Here is an 18,496-nt window from a genome sequence, read left to right as displayed (position 1 = left end):
AAAGCCATTATAGCTGTTCACTTAATCAGTGTTGCACAGGCTGGCGGTCACCCTCTGAGCCCCATCTCTCCATACAGAGGTACATCCTCCTCTTTAATACAAGGATTTAACCCAATGTTAGCATTTCAACACAAGCATCTGTGGTTTTGCTTTATCCATCTCAGCATGGCTGCTCCTTAGGAGCAGGAAACCCACCCCAGAGAGGCAAACAGAGGGAGCCAGAGCAGCACACACAGTTCAGAAGGCAGGAACTGGGGTGCCTGGCTTTGAAGGCAGGAGCCTGGACCTCCTGCCCTATCCCTCCTTCCCACTCATGCCTCTTGGAAATACGCTGTAATGGAGAAGCCACCCTCTTGGGGAAGAGCTTATATGCATGCACTCTCCTTAAAAAATGTTACAGTAAAATAAGGAGATAAAAAATAAAAGGAGAAAAAACCCTGCTGATCTGAATTCCAGTTCTGGGCAAGGCTAGATAACATTTTGACAAGATTCCAAGCTTTCAGTAAAGTATTTGGATTTCCCCCTCTCCTTGTGCAAGCCTTCAGAGAGCTCTTCCTTAAGAAAACAAAACCATGAATGCAGACAGTGAGCATGAACAATATCCTTTATTAGCATCATTACTGTGGCATCTTCCTCTCCACAATCCACTGCATTTAAAATAAAACCAATTCTTCCCCCCCCCCCCCCTTTATTCTTCTTAATCAGAGCTCAGATTGAGCCTTTACCTATTAGCATCTCCTTTTGGTATCTTGGACAAAAAGGCAAGCTGTTTTGAAGATGGTATTGGGACAGATCGTTTAATATGATCCTATGAATATAATATGCATTTTGCCTTTCACCCCTCCCAAATGTAAAGAAGTTTATGAGGATATCCATTTCATTCTCTACAAAAACATCAAGGTCTTCAGGGTGTATTTGACACTCCCTTGTTACAGTGTAATGAACAGCAGCAAGGTAGATGGATCCCCTGTTTAAGTCACAGGAACCCCCAAACCTCTGTGGTCCCTTCACTGCCTCTCACTGAAATACACTCTATTATGAAATCATTTACCCAGACTTTTGGAGATGTACAGGGCTACTAAAAGCTGATGTATTTATGATGATTACAGTACTGCTTGGACTCCAGAGTATGAAAGAGTAGCAAAAGATCTTTTGCTTTTTTAATTTCCAGAAAAAGCCATTGTCAATAGCCTTTTTACAGTATGCATTAAAAAATAAAATCCAAGACAAGGGAAAATAAGGATGAGAACTTTTATCATGTAACTAGTCACATCTCCATGCACAACCAAGAGGTACTCTACAGATCTGTCCAAAAGCTACCACCCTGCAAGAATTTTACTTAGAAGAAATAAAATCCTGAGATGGGAGTTATTCCAATTGCTGGCATATAGCTCAAGGAAGTGTATTTATCACACATAAGCACATTTATTTTTATTAAAGGAATACTAAAGGTCAGATCCATATACAGAAGATGCTTCTTTTTGCCAGTGTATTAAAGTTGTGAACCATAAAGGTTTACATGAGATGAAGGAGAAATCAATTTCTTTTCAAAATGTTCATCCTCTGCAAGTTGGAAGTGATGTAAGACCTTCATCCTGCTTAGAAAGTGCCCTTTCATCCAGCTGAAAATGAAGGCTGGGAAAATAGCAATGGAAATAACACAACTAAATTAAAAACACAAGTAAAACAGGAGCAAGACAATTTTTATTGATCTACTTCAGGCAAGCACTTAAAGCAGCACAGTATCTCAGAAAAAAATGAAGACAAAAAGCCGCTTAAAACAAGAGTTCATTTTAAAGTTTTATTTCACCTTATTTTATAAAGGGTAAATTTACAAGTATTTAGAAGAATCTTAAGTGGGTTTTTATGTACTAAGAGTGTGCGATGTGAAGTACTGTGTAAACAGCAACTGCAAAGCCAGCTGCTTGAGAAGAGTGGAAAACCACTCTCAGTCCAGTGCTTGTGATGAAATCATTCCTAACACCTCCCAGAACAAGTGGTTTTGCTGTCAAAATGCACAAAACTAATCTAATCAAACAGGAAGGTGAATGAGGCTTTCAACATCCCCTCATAAAAATGAACGTATTGATTCACATACAGACTATATCATCGTGCAGTATTCTACCATAAGGAATTTGACTGTATTTTTTACTACTGTGACAGCATCTCAAGCTTATCATTAATACACAACCTCAGAACTAAAGATACCTGCAAGTACCAAATCTAACCAACTTCAACCTGTTAATCATGCCTACATTACAAGCCTTTTAGTGGGGATAAAGAGGTCTCCAATTATGGGGAAAAAAACCAAACCCCTCGGACCAGAATCAACAGAAATTGCTGGGCTAAACATTTTTTTAAAATCTGTAAATTAAAATTAGTTTTAAAATTAATAAAAAAAATCAGTTTCTATAAAGTATTTCTAAAATAATATCCATTTCCTTCCTAAGTCTGACCCAAAAGAGCCCTCAAGTAGAGATCCAAGGTAAAGTGCTAAGCTAAACATTTACTTGAAAAGCATGTCCCTCAGGAAGACAGAAACTGGGATGACACTGGTCAGGTAATGAGGAGTTAAACACAGCCTCCATCATTTTTTTGTACCCACTGCTTGCAAGCCCAGCCTGTATTCAGTCACTGCCCTAGGAGGCAAATTAAATAACAGTAGTAAATATAGCCTCTTTCTTACAAACATCTGCTCAAAGTCCAACTGAAACACAGCACTCAAAGAAACAGATACAGAAAGAGCTTTTGTGTGAGGGATCTTCTGTAGCCCATCCTTCAGCAATTAAATCCACATAAAATATACCCTCCAGCTGTGCTAACTTACTCTTACATAATGGACAAAACGCCCTGGCAAGGAGAGAGAAGCATCCAAGAAGAAAAAAAGGCATGCAAATATGAGAATAGGGCCATAAAACATTTGCACTGAACCTACATGAGGACGTGTTGTAGGAAGACACAGGGGGGGCAGCTCAAGCATAGCACCCATCCACTCTGTTTAAATCCAGTCACGTCACGGGTGGTCCCTTGCCCCATCTACACTCTTTACTTATGAAACCTGGTCTCCTGGGGGCTTTGTTCTGCCAATCCCACACTGGTCTGACACAGTCTGAGGATATGCAGCCTCTTCCTCCTCATTGGAGGAGCTATGAGATTCTCTTTTACCATGGCATCTGCTTTCATGTATAGGATCTTCACATCTTTGAATCTTCTACCTTTCCATCAAACATAACTGCAATGGCCAGGGTTCAAGTTACTAAGGGGAAGAGAGATAAGGAGATGTTTCACTTAAGCTTTGCTTCCACAGTAAAACAAAATCTTCTAATGTATGTCTCTACAGCTTGGCAGACCATATCTGAAATATGGTAGTGCTTAACTGCCCTTTGTATCTGTCTGTTTGGAAAGGGCAGGTAGTAGTAAAAGTGTCTCTATAGCCATGTAAAGCAAAAATGAGAAGGTCAGCTTTGCACTGAAAGCAAACAGTCACCAGCAAAGCCCGACTGCTTCTCAGTGCAGGTCTCCATTTCACTTATCCCAAGTAAAAACCGAGGGAGGAGGAAAAAAAGCTATCTATCTAACTCCAGACATGCTCTGTACTCCCCCACACTTGCTTTTTGGGTACAGGACTCTAATTTCTAAGCTCTTTTAAATGCAAACATTTCCAAACGTTTTATGAGACTGTCAGAATTCACAGTTCCCTTTGAAAACACTGCCGCAGACAGGAGCACCTTCCCTTTGCCAGCCAAGAGAGATTTGTGCAAGCCCGTGCACTGTAGATTCAGCAAAATGATTCACCTGCAACTTAACCAGAGAGAAAAGCAGTTTGTTTGGGTTAGGCTTGCAGATTTCTGCCGCAGAAAGCTCAGGCTCGAGGAGTTAACGTTTGTGGATCTGAACCTCATGATTGCCCTGGACCTAAACCAAGCAGCTGTAAACATCTATTTTTAACTCTGAAAATTAATCCACATCGTCCTTACAATCACAAAAGACTGGCTTATGACTTCCACACGGGCAGCAGGAGAAAATATGAGCATAAACACTTAACTTGCTGGCAAAACTTCCATTAACTATACCAGGGCTGGCGTTTCAACGGTAACACAGTGACAACAGGGATCAACCACGCCACAATTAAGTTCTGCGCTCCTTATGACTCCGCATCTAGGAGAAGCTAAAGCAGACAGCAGTATTATCAAGTGGCAAGGGTCAATGATTCGGGAGCAAAAGGTTTTAATAAAGCAAATACTCCCTTTGAAAATAACCAACCATCCCTTCAAATATATGAGCCACTATTAAAAATCCTGATTTTTAAAAGGTGCAAAACAACTTCGTCTGCTTTTAAGTAAGAATTACACTGTTAAACTGCATTAATTCTTCAAAGTATTCTCTGTTTGCATTCAGATACTGATGTCTTTGAATCAAAAGTCTGGCCCAGGTTCCTTACTCGGTTACTCTACAACATCAACGCCAGAGTAGGATAAATGCAAAAATAAGTCGGAATCCACTTTTCCACAACGCTAAACTGACAATCTCCTCCCCGTAATGCCTGTACCGGCCAAAAGCTGTACGCATACATATGACCCCATAACATATAGGGGGGAAGCCGTGCCTCAGCACAGGTCGCGGCCAGTCCCGGGGGGCACAGCCCGGCTGGGGTGCGCCCAGCAGCCCCCTGCCGAGCACAGCGACCTCGGCCCGATCCTGGCTCGCGTTTCCGCAGCCAGCTCCGCAGGGAGCGGGGCCGACCCGCTCCCTCGGAAGCTCTCCCCAGCGGGCGCCGGGCCCCGAGCTCGCCCCCCGTCGTACTTAAGAAAGCCACCCGGAGGGAGGCGAGAGGGGAAGTAAAAATAGAAGTGGCTTTCGCGGTGCTGGAGGCTACAGAAGCACGAAGCTGCTCCCGAGGCAACTCGGGGGAAGCGGGGGCCGCTCTCACGCCCGGCCGGCGGCAGGCTCCGCGAAGCGGTGAGATCCACGCTGCCCCTCGCCCTCCCCGCACTGTCCCCCGAGCAGAGCCGGCCAGCCCGGGGTCTCCGCCGCGGTCCGAACAAAGAGGCCGCTCCCGCCTCCCGCAGCCCGCCCCACCGACGGGTCCCCCCGTCGCGGCCAAGTTGCCGTGGGGCAGAGCGGAGGCAGGGGGGGATCCGCCGCCCGGCCCGGCGCTCCGCAGACCCCCGCGCCACCAGGTACCTGTGAAGCGGCCGCCACCGTCTCCGTGGCCCCGACGCCGCTGCAGGATGAAGTAGCCGCTGCTCTTCTGCGTGACCCACAGCTTGAGGGCGTTCTTCAGCAGCACCTCCTCGGGCTTCAGCCACATCTTCCCCCGGTCCGGAGCGCTGTCGCACTCTCTGTGTCCCCCCCCCAGCGAGCCCGCCCGCCCGCCTTGCCCCCCACCCCTCACCGTTGCACCGCGCCCCGGCCTCCCGGGTCACATCGCCCCCCGCGGACTGCGCGGCGCGGATCTGGCTCCCTCCGCGCGGGCCCTGCCGCCGGGGAGGGGCGGAAGGCGGAGCCCGGCCGCGGGCCGCCCTCTCCGCGGAGCCGGGGCTTTGTGCGGTGGAGGAGGCTGCGATCCGAGGCAGGCACTTAGCGAGAGGGAGGACTTCCCTCCCGGCGGCAGCGGGGCTCTGCTCCCCCCCTCCAGGGTTACATAGCGCCCCGGGGTCCTGGTGACCTGCGCTTAGTGCTGCGGGTTGCGCCGGGATCGGGCCCCCGGATCTACCCAGCCTGTGTAAGCACCCTCGGGATGTGCCCCATGTTGAGGAAGCACCCCCACATCCACGGATCTGCGGCCCCGCAGAGACCCCCGAGCTGGCAGGCAGGAAAGGGTGCCTGGCTTCGGCGGGGGAGAGGGAGGCAGCTCTGCTTTCCTGCTTCCTTCAGGATGAGAGCCTGAAGGGTGAGTGAGCCCGCAGCTACTTACTTTGATGTCTGAATCTGAACGCCAGTGCTTGAAGCTGCGCACCTCGATTGAAATCAGAATCCTAATTTTACTCCCCCCCCTTTAAGAAATAATCAGGCACTGCTTGTGGTTGAGCTGGCGGTGGGATCGTTTGCAAACTTGCACAAATGGTTCCTGCCGCAGCACCTTTACATCGGTAATCCTCTAACGCTGTATTTTACATTTTCATTAACCCAGATTGCCATTAAAACATAAAAACTTTCTTGCAGTCAAATGCTCCACTTCCGATTAGAGCGAATATTAAGTAATGTCTTGATAACTGCTGCAGCAGCAGGCTGCTAAACCTCACACGTTCCTCATTCAGATTCAAGACCTCAGTCACTGTGTGTTAAATCACATTCTCATAATTTGGCCAAAGATCCCTCTGTGTAGAGAATTTTGATTAGAGAAAAAGTCCTGAGCTTCACCTTACCAAGCCCAACCTCTTGCTCCATGAGTTGTAAACTTCCCAATTCTCTGATGCTGCAGTGCGCTGCTCAGCATAGCCAGCCGCAATTATTAACTGGGAATTGGAAGGTGCCCATGGGGACCGGTTTCCAGCTGCCAGTGGGAACATTTAGCAGGCAAAATTCTGTACCCAGCTGCAGTCTAGTACACACTTGTGTGATCACTGTGTGATTGTGTTCTTTACAGTTTCAAAGTAAAGCAATGATTTCATTCCCGTAACTAGAATAGCAAGCCAGCATTGTGAGCATACTAGTTGTCTGGTACAAAAATAAAAGCTGTTAAGAGGAGAAGATGGACATGCACATAACAATGTGCTTAAAAATTCATGGGAGTGTAAGAAGGAGTTATTTTAAATGTTCTTACAGGATAAGAATAGCTCAGAGGTTTCCCCTGCCCCCAACACAATCCTCTGAAGACATGTAAGTCCTGCTATTTGAATATTAATGTATGTTACTGGTTTTGGAGTGGTTTTTACACTCAACCTTGTGTTTTGGACAAGCTGATTTGAGACAGAATTGAGAAGAGGACCAAGGAGATTTGCTGCCCTCTGAGGTGCTGTTGTGCTCAAGAATTAGCAGAAGGGTAAAGCCATTGGTTCCAGGATCCAGTGCCAGGCACACCTGCCTCTGTTAATTACATCTCCAGACACGCTTCTGGTTGAACTCCACCAACAGTACTCCTTCAGCGCCACGGGCTTTGTAACCACATCCAAGCTGGCCCAACAATCACTCAATCAAAATGGGATCATTCATGCTTTTTAGACAAGCAGCTTTTCCAACATATGAAACCAGTGGAACATAACTAACAAACAACTTCTGAGAAATGTCTTTGGAGGGGGAAGAGGGAGATGAATGAGATGAAGGAAAACTGGTCCATGACACCAGAGTAAACCAAAGCCCTTTGTAATATATGTTGTAATAAACACACCTACTGAAAGGAGTAGCGCAGTTCTTTCTCCACATGGCATTTGTGCTCAGCATTCACTGACATCCCAAGGAGGCTGCATAGATGCTAGCTGCCAAAACGCCTGTGAATTTTAGGATACCACCACTCTCACTCCCACCCCCTGAGGATCTCATTTTCCACAGAAGTCAGCAGGATATGTGAACTTCCCAGAGCCATGAGTATGAACCTGTGCAGCGTGCACCATGTCACTGATGATGCCAGCCTTTGGCAGGGTCAAAAAGGCTTGCAGAAAGAAGCTAAACATGTTTCTTGTGTTATTTAACAAAAAAAAAAAAACAGCAAAGTAAAATCACCCTTAATGTATACATCTCATCATCAAATGACGCATCCCCTACCTGCCAAATAGTCTTTGGCAACAGCTAACTAAAGGTTTGTGTTGATGGAGAAAGTCCTGTGTCAATGTGCTGGCTATTTCCACAGACAGTATTTGACCAGGATTTGGGTGACCTGAGGATCTCCTGTGAGGCAATAGTTTCATAATTCTGGTGTTTAGAGAGGCAAATAAAACCAGGGAGGACAGGAATCTAATAGATTTTTAGTCAAAACCAGAGTGCTGTGAGAAGTTATATACTTCCTTTTATATGTCCTCTGATATAGTCTAGAAAAGATAGGACTATCTTACTCAATTGCCTGAAGGTACTTAAGGTTAGTAGGCAGGAGAAGATAGCTTTAGAAAAAATGAAGATGCATTTGAAAGGAAAGAATGGAAAGAAAATGAGGTTTCTGGCCTTATGCCACCCTTAATATGCACTCTGAAATGACCATGTTTGAGTTATTTATGATGCTGTGCATCTCCTAGATTTCAGAACCAAATAGCACAAGGCAGGGAGTCTGCCGTTCAGACTACATTAGAGCACAGCATCAGTCGTACCTGGAATAAACTGCAGAGATTCTGAGCATCCATGAGGCAAAGTACAGACTGCATAGGGTGTAGGGAACAGTCATGGGGAAAAGTTTGCTTTCCTTCCTTGCCTTTGCCACTGACTGCCTTCCCAGCCTGGGCATGCCCTTTAACTTCACACCGCTTCATCTTTTTTGTCCATCAAACACATATATAATTTTTATTCTGGATGTTGTCAAGACGCTCAGGGAAGGGGGATTTCTCATGGACATAAAATGAATGACCACAGTGGTCCAGGCCTCCTGTCTCTGCAGAGGGTCCCAAGCCCCCTGAGCCTACACTGTGGGGGGGAGTGTGAAGGGTGCTCTAGGATAGGCTCCATGAACTGCAATCACATAGTTGAAGCTGATACATGTATGGGCTGCCACCAAAACCAGGTTTTCCATGCTGCTCCCGGCCCCCCAGCCTCCTGTAGTGAATTGCATTAACTAAACTAGTAAGAAACTAACTTTTATTAGTTTAAGTGTTTTGGATAGGTTAGTTCTTTAATCATGTTCTGATTGTAGAAAACTAGGGTGCAAATGGATGTCAGGGGCTGAGGGAAAGAAATAGCCTGATCTTTCAGGCAGGAGACTGTAGGGAGATTTGTTTGCATTTATCATGAAATGAGAGCCTAAATATGGAGCTTAATTTACTTATAACAAAACATTAGCTGGAATTTGGCCAGCATTCTGCAGGTGCACAGTCTCGTCATCTCCATGTTTCCAGTTTTGAGTTTTTACCTAGTGTCTATATTAGTGTCTGAAAAAGCCCTCATCAGTGAACTATTTCAATTCTCAAGACACAATTGATCAAAATCCCAGATGATCCTTCATTTGGATGTATTAGAGGTAGCAGTGAATGCAGAGAAGTAATGTGTAGGGAGCTAGGGAAATAATACATATTAGTGAATGTAACATTGGAAAATCACACTCCTTGAGGGGGAAAATAACTAAAATATACTTATTCCAGGGGAATTCTTCTACACTGAAGTAAGGAGCAGATGTGGTGACATACTGGATCAGCACCCAGCTGCAACCTCAAGCCCTCAGCATGCTGTTCCAGGCACAATATCACCCTTGAAAGGACCCCCAAGATCCAAAATCCCTCACTGCTAAGACTGCCAGGCTTTCCATGTAACATAGGAATATATATTTCCTGCGCTCTGGAGACAAATCACAGACCAGGTAGGTAACAGTCCTCCCCTACAGAAGTCTGAAGGGACCATTCTTGAGATTTCATATTAATTTCAGAGTACTTCAGTGTTTGGATGATGTAGATCTAGTGGAGACAGTTTAAGACAAGAACAACAGACATAATTAAGGGTTTAAAGCTAACTTGTGAGCTCAGACTGGATGGGTTTGATCTATGTGTATCTCAGCTGAAAGTGACAGCTGAAATGAAGCACAACATAGCTGCTTACAAGTGCCAGTGAGTTAAAAACAAAGAAATTGATGTATTTATTTGGTTTAAAAAACAATTCACTAACAGCAGTAAGAGATTTTTTTTTTTCAAGAAGGAAAGGTTAGATTAAATACTAAGCAAATCCTGCTGGCCAGGAAGGTTTTTACTGGGCTGAATGGTGTCCCGAGGAAGTAGCAGCATTTTAGAAATAGTATAAGATGAATCATTTTACATAAGATAGAGTTACTTTCTAATGTAACTGCGATCGGAAAGATTAGGCAACCAAGCAAGGTGCCTTCTGCCTCCTATGACAAACCAATGACTTTCGTCATGATGAGAAATCCCCCACAAGAGGAGATCTTTTAAGATGCTTTGAAAGGCTCCTCTACAAGGCTTTACACATCAGACACCCTCCCAGACATTGTTCTGTTGGAAGGGGGCCATGTTTGCTTCTCACTTGCAGAAAGTCCACTTCAAATTTGGCAGAAATAAGAGGACCCAAAGGGAAATCACAGCAATTCACACACAGCTCCCAACTCCTGGCAGCACGCCTCCATTGAAACTACACTGCAAAAGCCCCTGCTGCCAAACATATCAGATCCTAGGAATCTGCAGAAGCAACCCTTAAAATTAGATCTTTTAAATAGTTTCAAACACAAGATGCATTTAGGTTTGAAAGGATCCAGGAAAAGGCAAAGGTAGTCAAAGTCTTCCACATCGAGAACTCCTGTGGAAATGTCTGAGCATTCTTGGCTACCTTTCCAAGTAATTTAATGTTCATCGTCTTTCTCTGGTAATGACTGGATTGCAAAAGCCAGTTAATGTTTATGGGTCCACATGTTTTTGTCTTCCCACCTGCTCTAGTAAAGTAAAAAAACTGTTACAACCTGTAATTAATTCCAGAGGTTTCACTTATTATCTCTGATTAAATTAATGCTTGTGTAATAATAAAGGTATAAGAAAATATAATACAGTATCAGGAACAAGCACAATTAAGCTACAGGCAACACTGTAAAAACACATTAGAGTTCTGACTCACAGTTTTATGCAATAATATTTCACAGCTTTTTCCCTGTCAACAACAACATAATGTACATTTCTGTATTTCCCCTGGCTGAACCCATTCAAGTACTAGGTCTTTTGATGAACTATTTAGGACAGTGGTGTCCAAAACGTGCTGCTGATTCCACTGCTTGTTTTGCTTCCAGAATCACTCTATGACTTCCAATTGCAAAACTCACTTCTGCAATTTAGGACTGCCAAACCTCTTCTGGGAATCACACAGTTTCTGTGACACTGGAAGGGCTATCACATTTCAAGGTGTTTGACAAACAGTTCTTAAGACATATATGTGGTTTAAGGCAGTAATTCTCCAGCTTTTTTCTTATGTCACTCAACTTCCAGTTCTCTAAAACACTAGAGGAAAAACCAGTCCCTTAACCCTATACTCACATACAGCAAATCCCTGCAGAGGGCACGGGAGACAGAAGGGAAACCCAGGCTTCAAGGCCACTGTTTCTGCAAAGAATGGCAGAGGAGTGTGACCATAGAATCATAGAATAGTTAGGGTTGGAAAGGACCTTAAGATCATCTAGTTCCAACCCCCCTGCCTCACACTAAACCATATCACCCAAGGCTTCATCCAACCTTGTCCTGCCACTCAGTCCCACCAGCAGCACCAGTGCTCAATAATGCTGCTGCACTCTGCCAGAGTTAAGCCACAGCTGCTTTCCTCTCCACCTCCTGTAGGTGCAGAAGACCTCTCTTCATCACAGCTTGCCCAACCCCACTGGTAATGACCCTGGGAAGCCAAAAGGATGTGCTGTTGATGACTTCTAGTACAATGGAAAGAAGAAGGTACTTCTCATATTACTGCCCAGGATACCCTCCCTGTCCATCCTCCAGGGACCTGACCCCTTGTCTCAGAGGCATTTTCATTCTCAAAGACATAGCTATGAATAGACCCCATCCTCTCTGGCCTTTTATATATTACCCAGTTTGACTCTGAAATAAGACGCTAAAATTATTCTGGTACAAAAGGAAAGAATGCCCAGCCCTAGATAAGAAACTGCATTCCAAGAATACCATTTATTTTGGGCATGGCATAGTTGCTATACTGTAGTGGGAATTGAAAAGCTGGCCTTCTAAACTACATTGGCACTCTTTAAGGAGAATGAAACAAACAGCCAGCAGTTTTGATACCTTTTGGCATATAGGGAATAAAACTTGGTGATACGAGCTCTGAAACAACAGAGCAAATTAACAGTGCCAAGAACAAAGGTGGTAGAATCAGAAGTAAAGGGTTTGTAAACTGTGACATGGTGAAAAGCCCAGAGGAAAGAGGACAAAACTTCCTAAACAGAGGTTGTGACCTGCCCATTTCCTAACTGCAATTTTCTGTACAGCAGTGGTTTTTCAGCAGCGAAAGCAAATGACCTTGGTAGGAAAAAGGTACTGCTTCACGAACACGCTACTGAAAGCATAGTTGCTGGCATCCACTCATGCTAGGCAGTCTCAGAGGAAGTCTGAAGTGGAGTGGCCAGTGTTAGCAGCAGCTTCCTCCAGGGCTGTTTCCTGATCTAAAATCCTCATGCTAATTCATCTTCCAAGATCAAAAAGTCTTCATGAGGCCAGTTAGGTGACTTTAGGAAAACAAACCCCAAAACACCTCCAAAAGTACACCAGCATTGTTTATAGTGCCCCATCTTGTTTCCGTATGAAGGTGAGCAGTGGTATTTTTACCATAGCCGTCTTTTACTGGACTTGGATATAATCTGCCTTAGCTAAAAGTATGGCCTAGGAAGCTGGCAGAATTTCCATTTTATTCTGCTGCACTTGGAACCAGAGTCTCTTGTTGTTTTAAAGATTTCCTTTAGGTGCTTACCCTGCTTTTCCTTTGAACAACCATCCCCAGGGACTGTTGTCCGTGCAGCCCGTAAGAGCTTTTGGAAATCGTGAAAGACCCGTGTCTTTTTCTCAGTCAGAGATGACTCAAAGCACACAAGAGATGCAGAACAGAAACACACGAAGGTATACTATCTTCCTTAAAGTTATTATGGTCTCTGCCCTGCCTATATGGGGTCTGATGCTGTACTCCTGTTCCATGGGATTTCTCATAACCCTGCACAAGCAGAGACCCTATAGCCAGCTTGAAGCCACATAAAACTCTGCTGCTCCCCATTTTCTGGAATCCTGCCCCCCTGTTTGAAAGCTGTGGAGAGCTGGCATCTCCCACCACAGGGCTCAACGCCACCTTATGACCTGAGCAGTGTCAGGGTGCGCATGTTGGGGCTGCTGATGGTGCCAGAGCTGGGTATGGCAGTGTGGCAGAAGGAGTAGGGGGAAATCACCATTTCTGCTCACCTCCTGAGGATTTCAAACAACCTATGGGGAGCTGCAGAAGTGGCAGAACTGTGTCACAGCACAAACCTGATTGTCACCAAAGTGTCAGCGCTTTGAGACAAGCTTTAAAATGTGAGTGCCTTTAAGGCACCCTTTAAGATGATTTTTTCTGGCAATATTTTACTCATTTTTGTGTACTGGGGATTCCCAAAGGAGCATTTCTGCTGTGATTCTTACATCTTCTCACTGATCTGCCATGACACTCAAGGTTATTCTGAGACTGTACTTGGCACATTGCTGATAGTGCCTGGCAGGAACTGTGCTGCACGTGCCTAGGACTGGGTTTGAACTTGCTCCCTTTGATCAGTATTGCATTTCTGCTTCTACCTGACTGCTGTATTCTGTTTGAAAGCCCTGTGATTTCCTCCTGTTTTGGCTGCTGGCTGATTTGAACATGACACCTGCCATTTCAAAGGAACCTGGAGGCTTTTCACAACCCCTGTTTTTGCAAGTAGGCAAACAAGATCTTAGTCTTCGAAACAAACATGGCCACATGACAATGAACACTGGAAATGCATCATTCTGAGGAAACAACTACATCTCTCTCTTCCTTTTTTTTTTTTTTTTAAATATGCTGCTATGAACAGAATTTGTGGGGATTCTCCTTTTCTGGACTACCAATTCATGCAGTTTCTGAAGAAGTCCTGTGTTGTTTCTCCCTCATTTCAGTGGAGCTGGTAACTACCTACACATTTGTGTTTTCTGTTCCTTTCAGGAATAAAATATTCATCACACTCTTACAGAAATGCACCCAAACCATCTGCCTAGTCTTTACGGGAGATTGAGAAAGATTTGAAAACATGCCTTGCTTCCCTTCCCATTTGCACGGATGAATGGATTTACTTGGGAGTCTTTTCTTCTAATCTTTGTTTTACCTTGCCCTTTTTATAGGTGTCTTAAGCCCACAAAGTCTTTGTTTCCATTCTTCTCATGGCACAATAGTAACCAATTAGGATGTTTTTAGATACCTGTTTCACTCATAAACTAGTCTCTTCTTATACACTTTGGGCAAACCCAGCAAGCCCACAGAGCCTGAATTTTCAGAAGCTATTGCTGCTATTGACTGTCCAGGTTCAGACCTAGCTTTGCAGAAGGAATCAGCATACAGTTGACAACAATAGCAACAGTGAAATCAATCCCTTTGGAGTTCTGGTACTGAGCATCAAGGAGAGATCTTAAAAGTAGTTTCTGCTTTTGAAAGCTTTGGACTTAAGCCAGAGCTTTCATCTCCTTATCTATGGAAATGGAATACAGCTTAAATACCATTCCAACAGCTCATGAAGCTCATTGAAAAGCACTGTTACTGATTATTTACTAATTCCTGTTGCCTTGCACCTTCACATTCCTTTCACATGTCAAAGAAGAGGATTTTGCAGGCAGCAGAACTAGCAAAACCTGTAACAGCCTCTGCTTTCCTCTCTGCCTTCCCTTACAGTAATAGTCTCCCTGTATGCAATCTGCAGATCCACACATTGCCTTTACATCTTCTATTCCCCTTTTCCATGATGCCTCCTGTATCCCCTCTTTCCAGTGTGGTCCTGGACTCCCTCCCAAGGCCTCTGTGTTGAGGCTGGCAGAGCCCTTCTTCCCTGCCAAGTTTCCATCTGATGGAGCTTGTACACCTCCATCTCTTCCAGGCCCCTGCCCTTTTCTCTCCTTTGGCTGAAATTAGCCACAGGTTTAAGAGTGGCTGGGAATGGGGAGGTTGGTACAAGACTGTGTAAATACACAGTTGGTTTCTTCCTTTGTTGATCAAGTAGACTTTCAAAATGCTCTGAATGTTCAGATCATAAATAAACTGCACTGAGCAAACTCACTTTTTCCTGTTGAAACCATTTATCTAAGTACACTATTGACATTTCTCTGTGCTCCTTTTTGCAAGGCTGTTCTCACTGTGCCATTCATGGCACAGATTAAGTCTTCTGAAGGACATAGTGGCTTGTCTCAGAATTGCTTATGTTCTCCAGCAACAAGACTCAGGACCTTAACAATAAAAACCATTTTCAGAAGCGTTTTCATCCTATCAAGCTATCCTGCCATAGCTCTCACCTACCTTGTGCCTGGCATAGCCTGCAGTAACTCCTTGTGGCCAGAGAAAGGACGCTGTGAATTGAGGAGCTTGCTGGGGCATGCCATCCTCTAAAGACAAAGAACATACCTACAAAACTACAGGAACGTGTACATCCATACAGCCACTTTCTATGCCTACATGAAGAAAGCAGTAAGCTAACAGAGGAACTGAAATCAAGCTAGTTTTGTTAACTGCTTTGCTCTTTTTTGGCTGAGAAGCAGTGCTAGGACTCAGGAAAACCGATGTTTTCAGTTCTGCCATGCATTTGCAGCTCTGGCAAGTTACACCTCAGCCCCTTTCCCTCTGTAGGGCTTACCCTGGCTTACTTATGTGAGTGTGGATACCCAGACAAGCCAAATTTGCCTGAAAGCACACATCTGAGTCAAAGTTCTATATGCAAGTCCACGTGAGGGGTTTGGGAGGGCAGCTAGGTCTTCAAAGCATCGCCAGTATGAACTACCTAAGGAACTGTTCCACCATGTGCTGCGGAAAGATGTGTTTGTCTTTCCTCAGTTCCTGCTCACAGATGGCCCTAGACCATTATTAAACTACCAAAAATAAAATACTTCTGAATCAGCATTTTCTCCCTTGTGTCCTATTCAACTGCTGCCCAGGCATGGATCCTGCATCAGTGAATGAGCTGTTCCTGTTTTGGATGATGATGTTATTTCAGAAGGATGCGCACAGAAGGCTGTGGCCATGAAGGGCATTTCAACAGTGTTTCTTTTTAACCCTTACTTGATGGTCATAGTTCCTGGCAAAGAATGGCACTGCTGATGTAGCAGAATGGAGACAGCTGCTGTTTGCTTCAGCCCTTGCCAGCTGAGGTTTCTGGTGCCACAGGGTTGTGAAATTGCATCAAGATCTAGAGTAGGGGTGATGAGCTGCAGCTACAGAGGTATTGCATAGCGAAAGCCGCCTTCATGGAGCCCTGTGAAGAACTTGCTCTGACCCACAGGTGCTGTTACGCTGTTATAAACCAGGGAGGACCCAGTGTATGAATGGGTCATCACTACCACCTGGGAGATGGCTGTTCCAGGCTTAGGTAACCATTTTCATGTTGATTAGACAGCTCTTAATGCTGTGATAGTAAGATGTTTGTGCTGATGCTAAACCACAGGCTCTGGTGGCTAATACATGTGAAATAGTAGCTGGCTGAGGGAGAGTGCACTTTTCCATCTACACTGACTGCATGCGTCTGTCCTTGGGTGATCTCTGCAAGAAATACAGAATGATTGACAGTCAAGGACATAGATCTGCAGATGGTGGCTGAACACAGGGAAACCTTTATGAACACAGGCACGGGATGTGTAGCACATGAAACAAGGGAAAACCCTAGTTTTTCCTTTGGAGAGGGGACTCAGTTTATTTCCAATAATATACTTACAAATAGAATGTTTCTGTCCATTATTGCATTAATTGACCCACTTCACCATCTTCTGTCCTGGCATGCAAAGTTACATGCTGAGCTCAGATCACCTGATGGGGAAAAGAAGGTTTAATTATATATTAAATACTCACAGAATGGTTTCAGTTGCTGAAGGCAAAATGGCTCACCCTTCAGACTCGTTTGGATGCCAGTGTGCTCTGTGTCATTTGTGTTAACACAGCACTTTGCCCCTTCACAGCTCCTGTGAGGGTGTCAGCTAAGGGTGCCAGTCTTCTGTGATAGGCAGGGGCAGCAAGAGAAACCAGGGGTGCCACAGGGTCTCGTATCTTTGTACTGCAAGAGGCACGCTTGTGTGCATCTCACTTTGTGTATGTGAGAGGAGGACTCTTTTCCCTTTCCCATTCACTCCATAGCCAACTATGTTTAAGAAAGATCTGGATCTGTGTCCAAAATCACTACACACTTGCAGGATAACAGGGAACCTTTATTTCCCCTCTCCCCCTCTCCCCAGATTCCTGCCTTGATACCTTATCTAAGAAGAAAACTATTCCTTGTTGTTGTTGTTAATGGGGGAGGAGAAAAGAGAATTTTCTTATTTATTTAGATTGTTCATCGCAACAGGGGCACCGCTTTTGGGGTATTTTTGTTATCTCATCTCTACCCATTAACCTGTTCAGAGTTCCTAGCAGGGAAGTAGTTTCCAGACACTCACATACTTCAGAGTTAAGCTTGAAAGAGCTTAGGAAGTGAGTAGCTTAGGTTTAGAGAGGAAGGGTAAGGCAACTGAAGAAAAGGCATGTCACCAATAGTGTTTCAAATACATTTTTAGGGTACTAACTTGTTGGAATTCCCTAACAGAGATGCTTCCCAGAACTGACAAGACACCTTATCTCTTCGCTAAAAAGATCTGCTGGTCAGCATATTAATGAACAGGGAGGAACTGAAGGTGGCTTAGTTTCTTAAATGATCTTATCAAATTCTCCATTAAAAATTCCCAAACATCACAATAAGGATGTTAGGAAGGCATTAGTAGATGTCAGACTAAGTTGGAGAAGTTGTCTGAAAACCAAAACTGCTTTTTCTTTCACCTGTGTGCCCTTCTTCCATTATGTGGCATCATGCTACGTATCTCCAAATGGCATTTCCATTGCCACTCGACTTCAAATAAAGGTCACTGGAGACAATGCTGTGATGCTGAAATAGAAGAGAATATATATGCCACAATGGAGAAAAGAACTCACGTTTGCTAGGCTTATAATCTTAGCTTTATCTTCAGACTATTTCCCAAGCATCTGGACTGTTTTCCAGACATCACTGCAAACACAGGTAAAGTACATAATTATGCTACATACTTCCCTCCAACACAGGAACACACATAGGCTGCTCAGGGCTGTATCTTACAGCAGAATAGGCAGTGGTCAGGCAGCCAGGGGACAGGCTGGGATTCTGCCTTGGTCTGAATATACTTGGTATATTCAGCAGGTAAAAGTCTCCCACAGTGACACTGGAAAATCCCAGACATTGCCCACAGCTTACTATGGACAAACCTGCACTCTTCATTTGAGACAGCACACACACTTGCAGTGGGGTTACCAACTGACCAGTTAGATGTGACCCCATCCCTATTTCTCCAGCATATATTATTTTCCATTGCAGGAATTGCCTGGGAAACACTGGTCAGATAACGGCAAAGGCAGTGAGGACCACTTCTCTAGCACTGGCTTTGCATTTCTTTTCCACCATGTTCCTTGAGCCACCACTGAGAAGCTCCCCAGAACATGACCTTAACATTCAGCCCCTTTGGGATATAAAGACCCCTGCCTCCTACATGTCCATCAACCCCACTCCTTCCCTTCCCCTGTGCCACCTCTCTTTCCCCACCCTGAAATCCTTCCAAGCACCCAGGAGTGCCCCTCCGAAGCACCTCTGAACTGCCATCCCAGACCCTCTTGTTCTTCCACCATGCATCACGGTAGTGTT

The 18,496-nt window shown here is 44.7% G+C and overlaps 1 protein-coding gene across 1 annotated transcript in view; it reads right to left on the bottom strand.

Annotated features, from left to right (window-relative positions):
* The window catches only part of TBC1D8 (TBC1 domain family member 8), a 49,302-nt gene extending 43,972 nt beyond the window's left edge, over window positions 1-5,330 (bottom strand). The window contains exon 1 of the mRNA XM_034072909.1: window positions 5,185-5,330. Within this exon, the coding sequence (XP_033928800.1) occupies window positions 5,185-5,311 (127 nt within the window). The 5' untranslated portion in view covers window positions 5,312-5,330. The remainder of the gene's footprint in view (window positions 1-5,184) is intronic.
* Window positions 5,331-18,496: the final 13,166 nt, after the last annotated feature.

The sequence above is a fragment of the Melopsittacus undulatus genome, chromosome 2, assembly GCF_012275295.1.
Source record: "Melopsittacus undulatus isolate bMelUnd1 chromosome 2, bMelUnd1.mat.Z, whole genome shotgun sequence".
Classification (NCBI taxonomy): Eukaryota; Metazoa; Chordata; class Aves; order Psittaciformes; family Psittaculidae; genus Melopsittacus; species Melopsittacus undulatus.
This window is presented reverse-complemented; position numbering and strand designations above follow the sequence as displayed.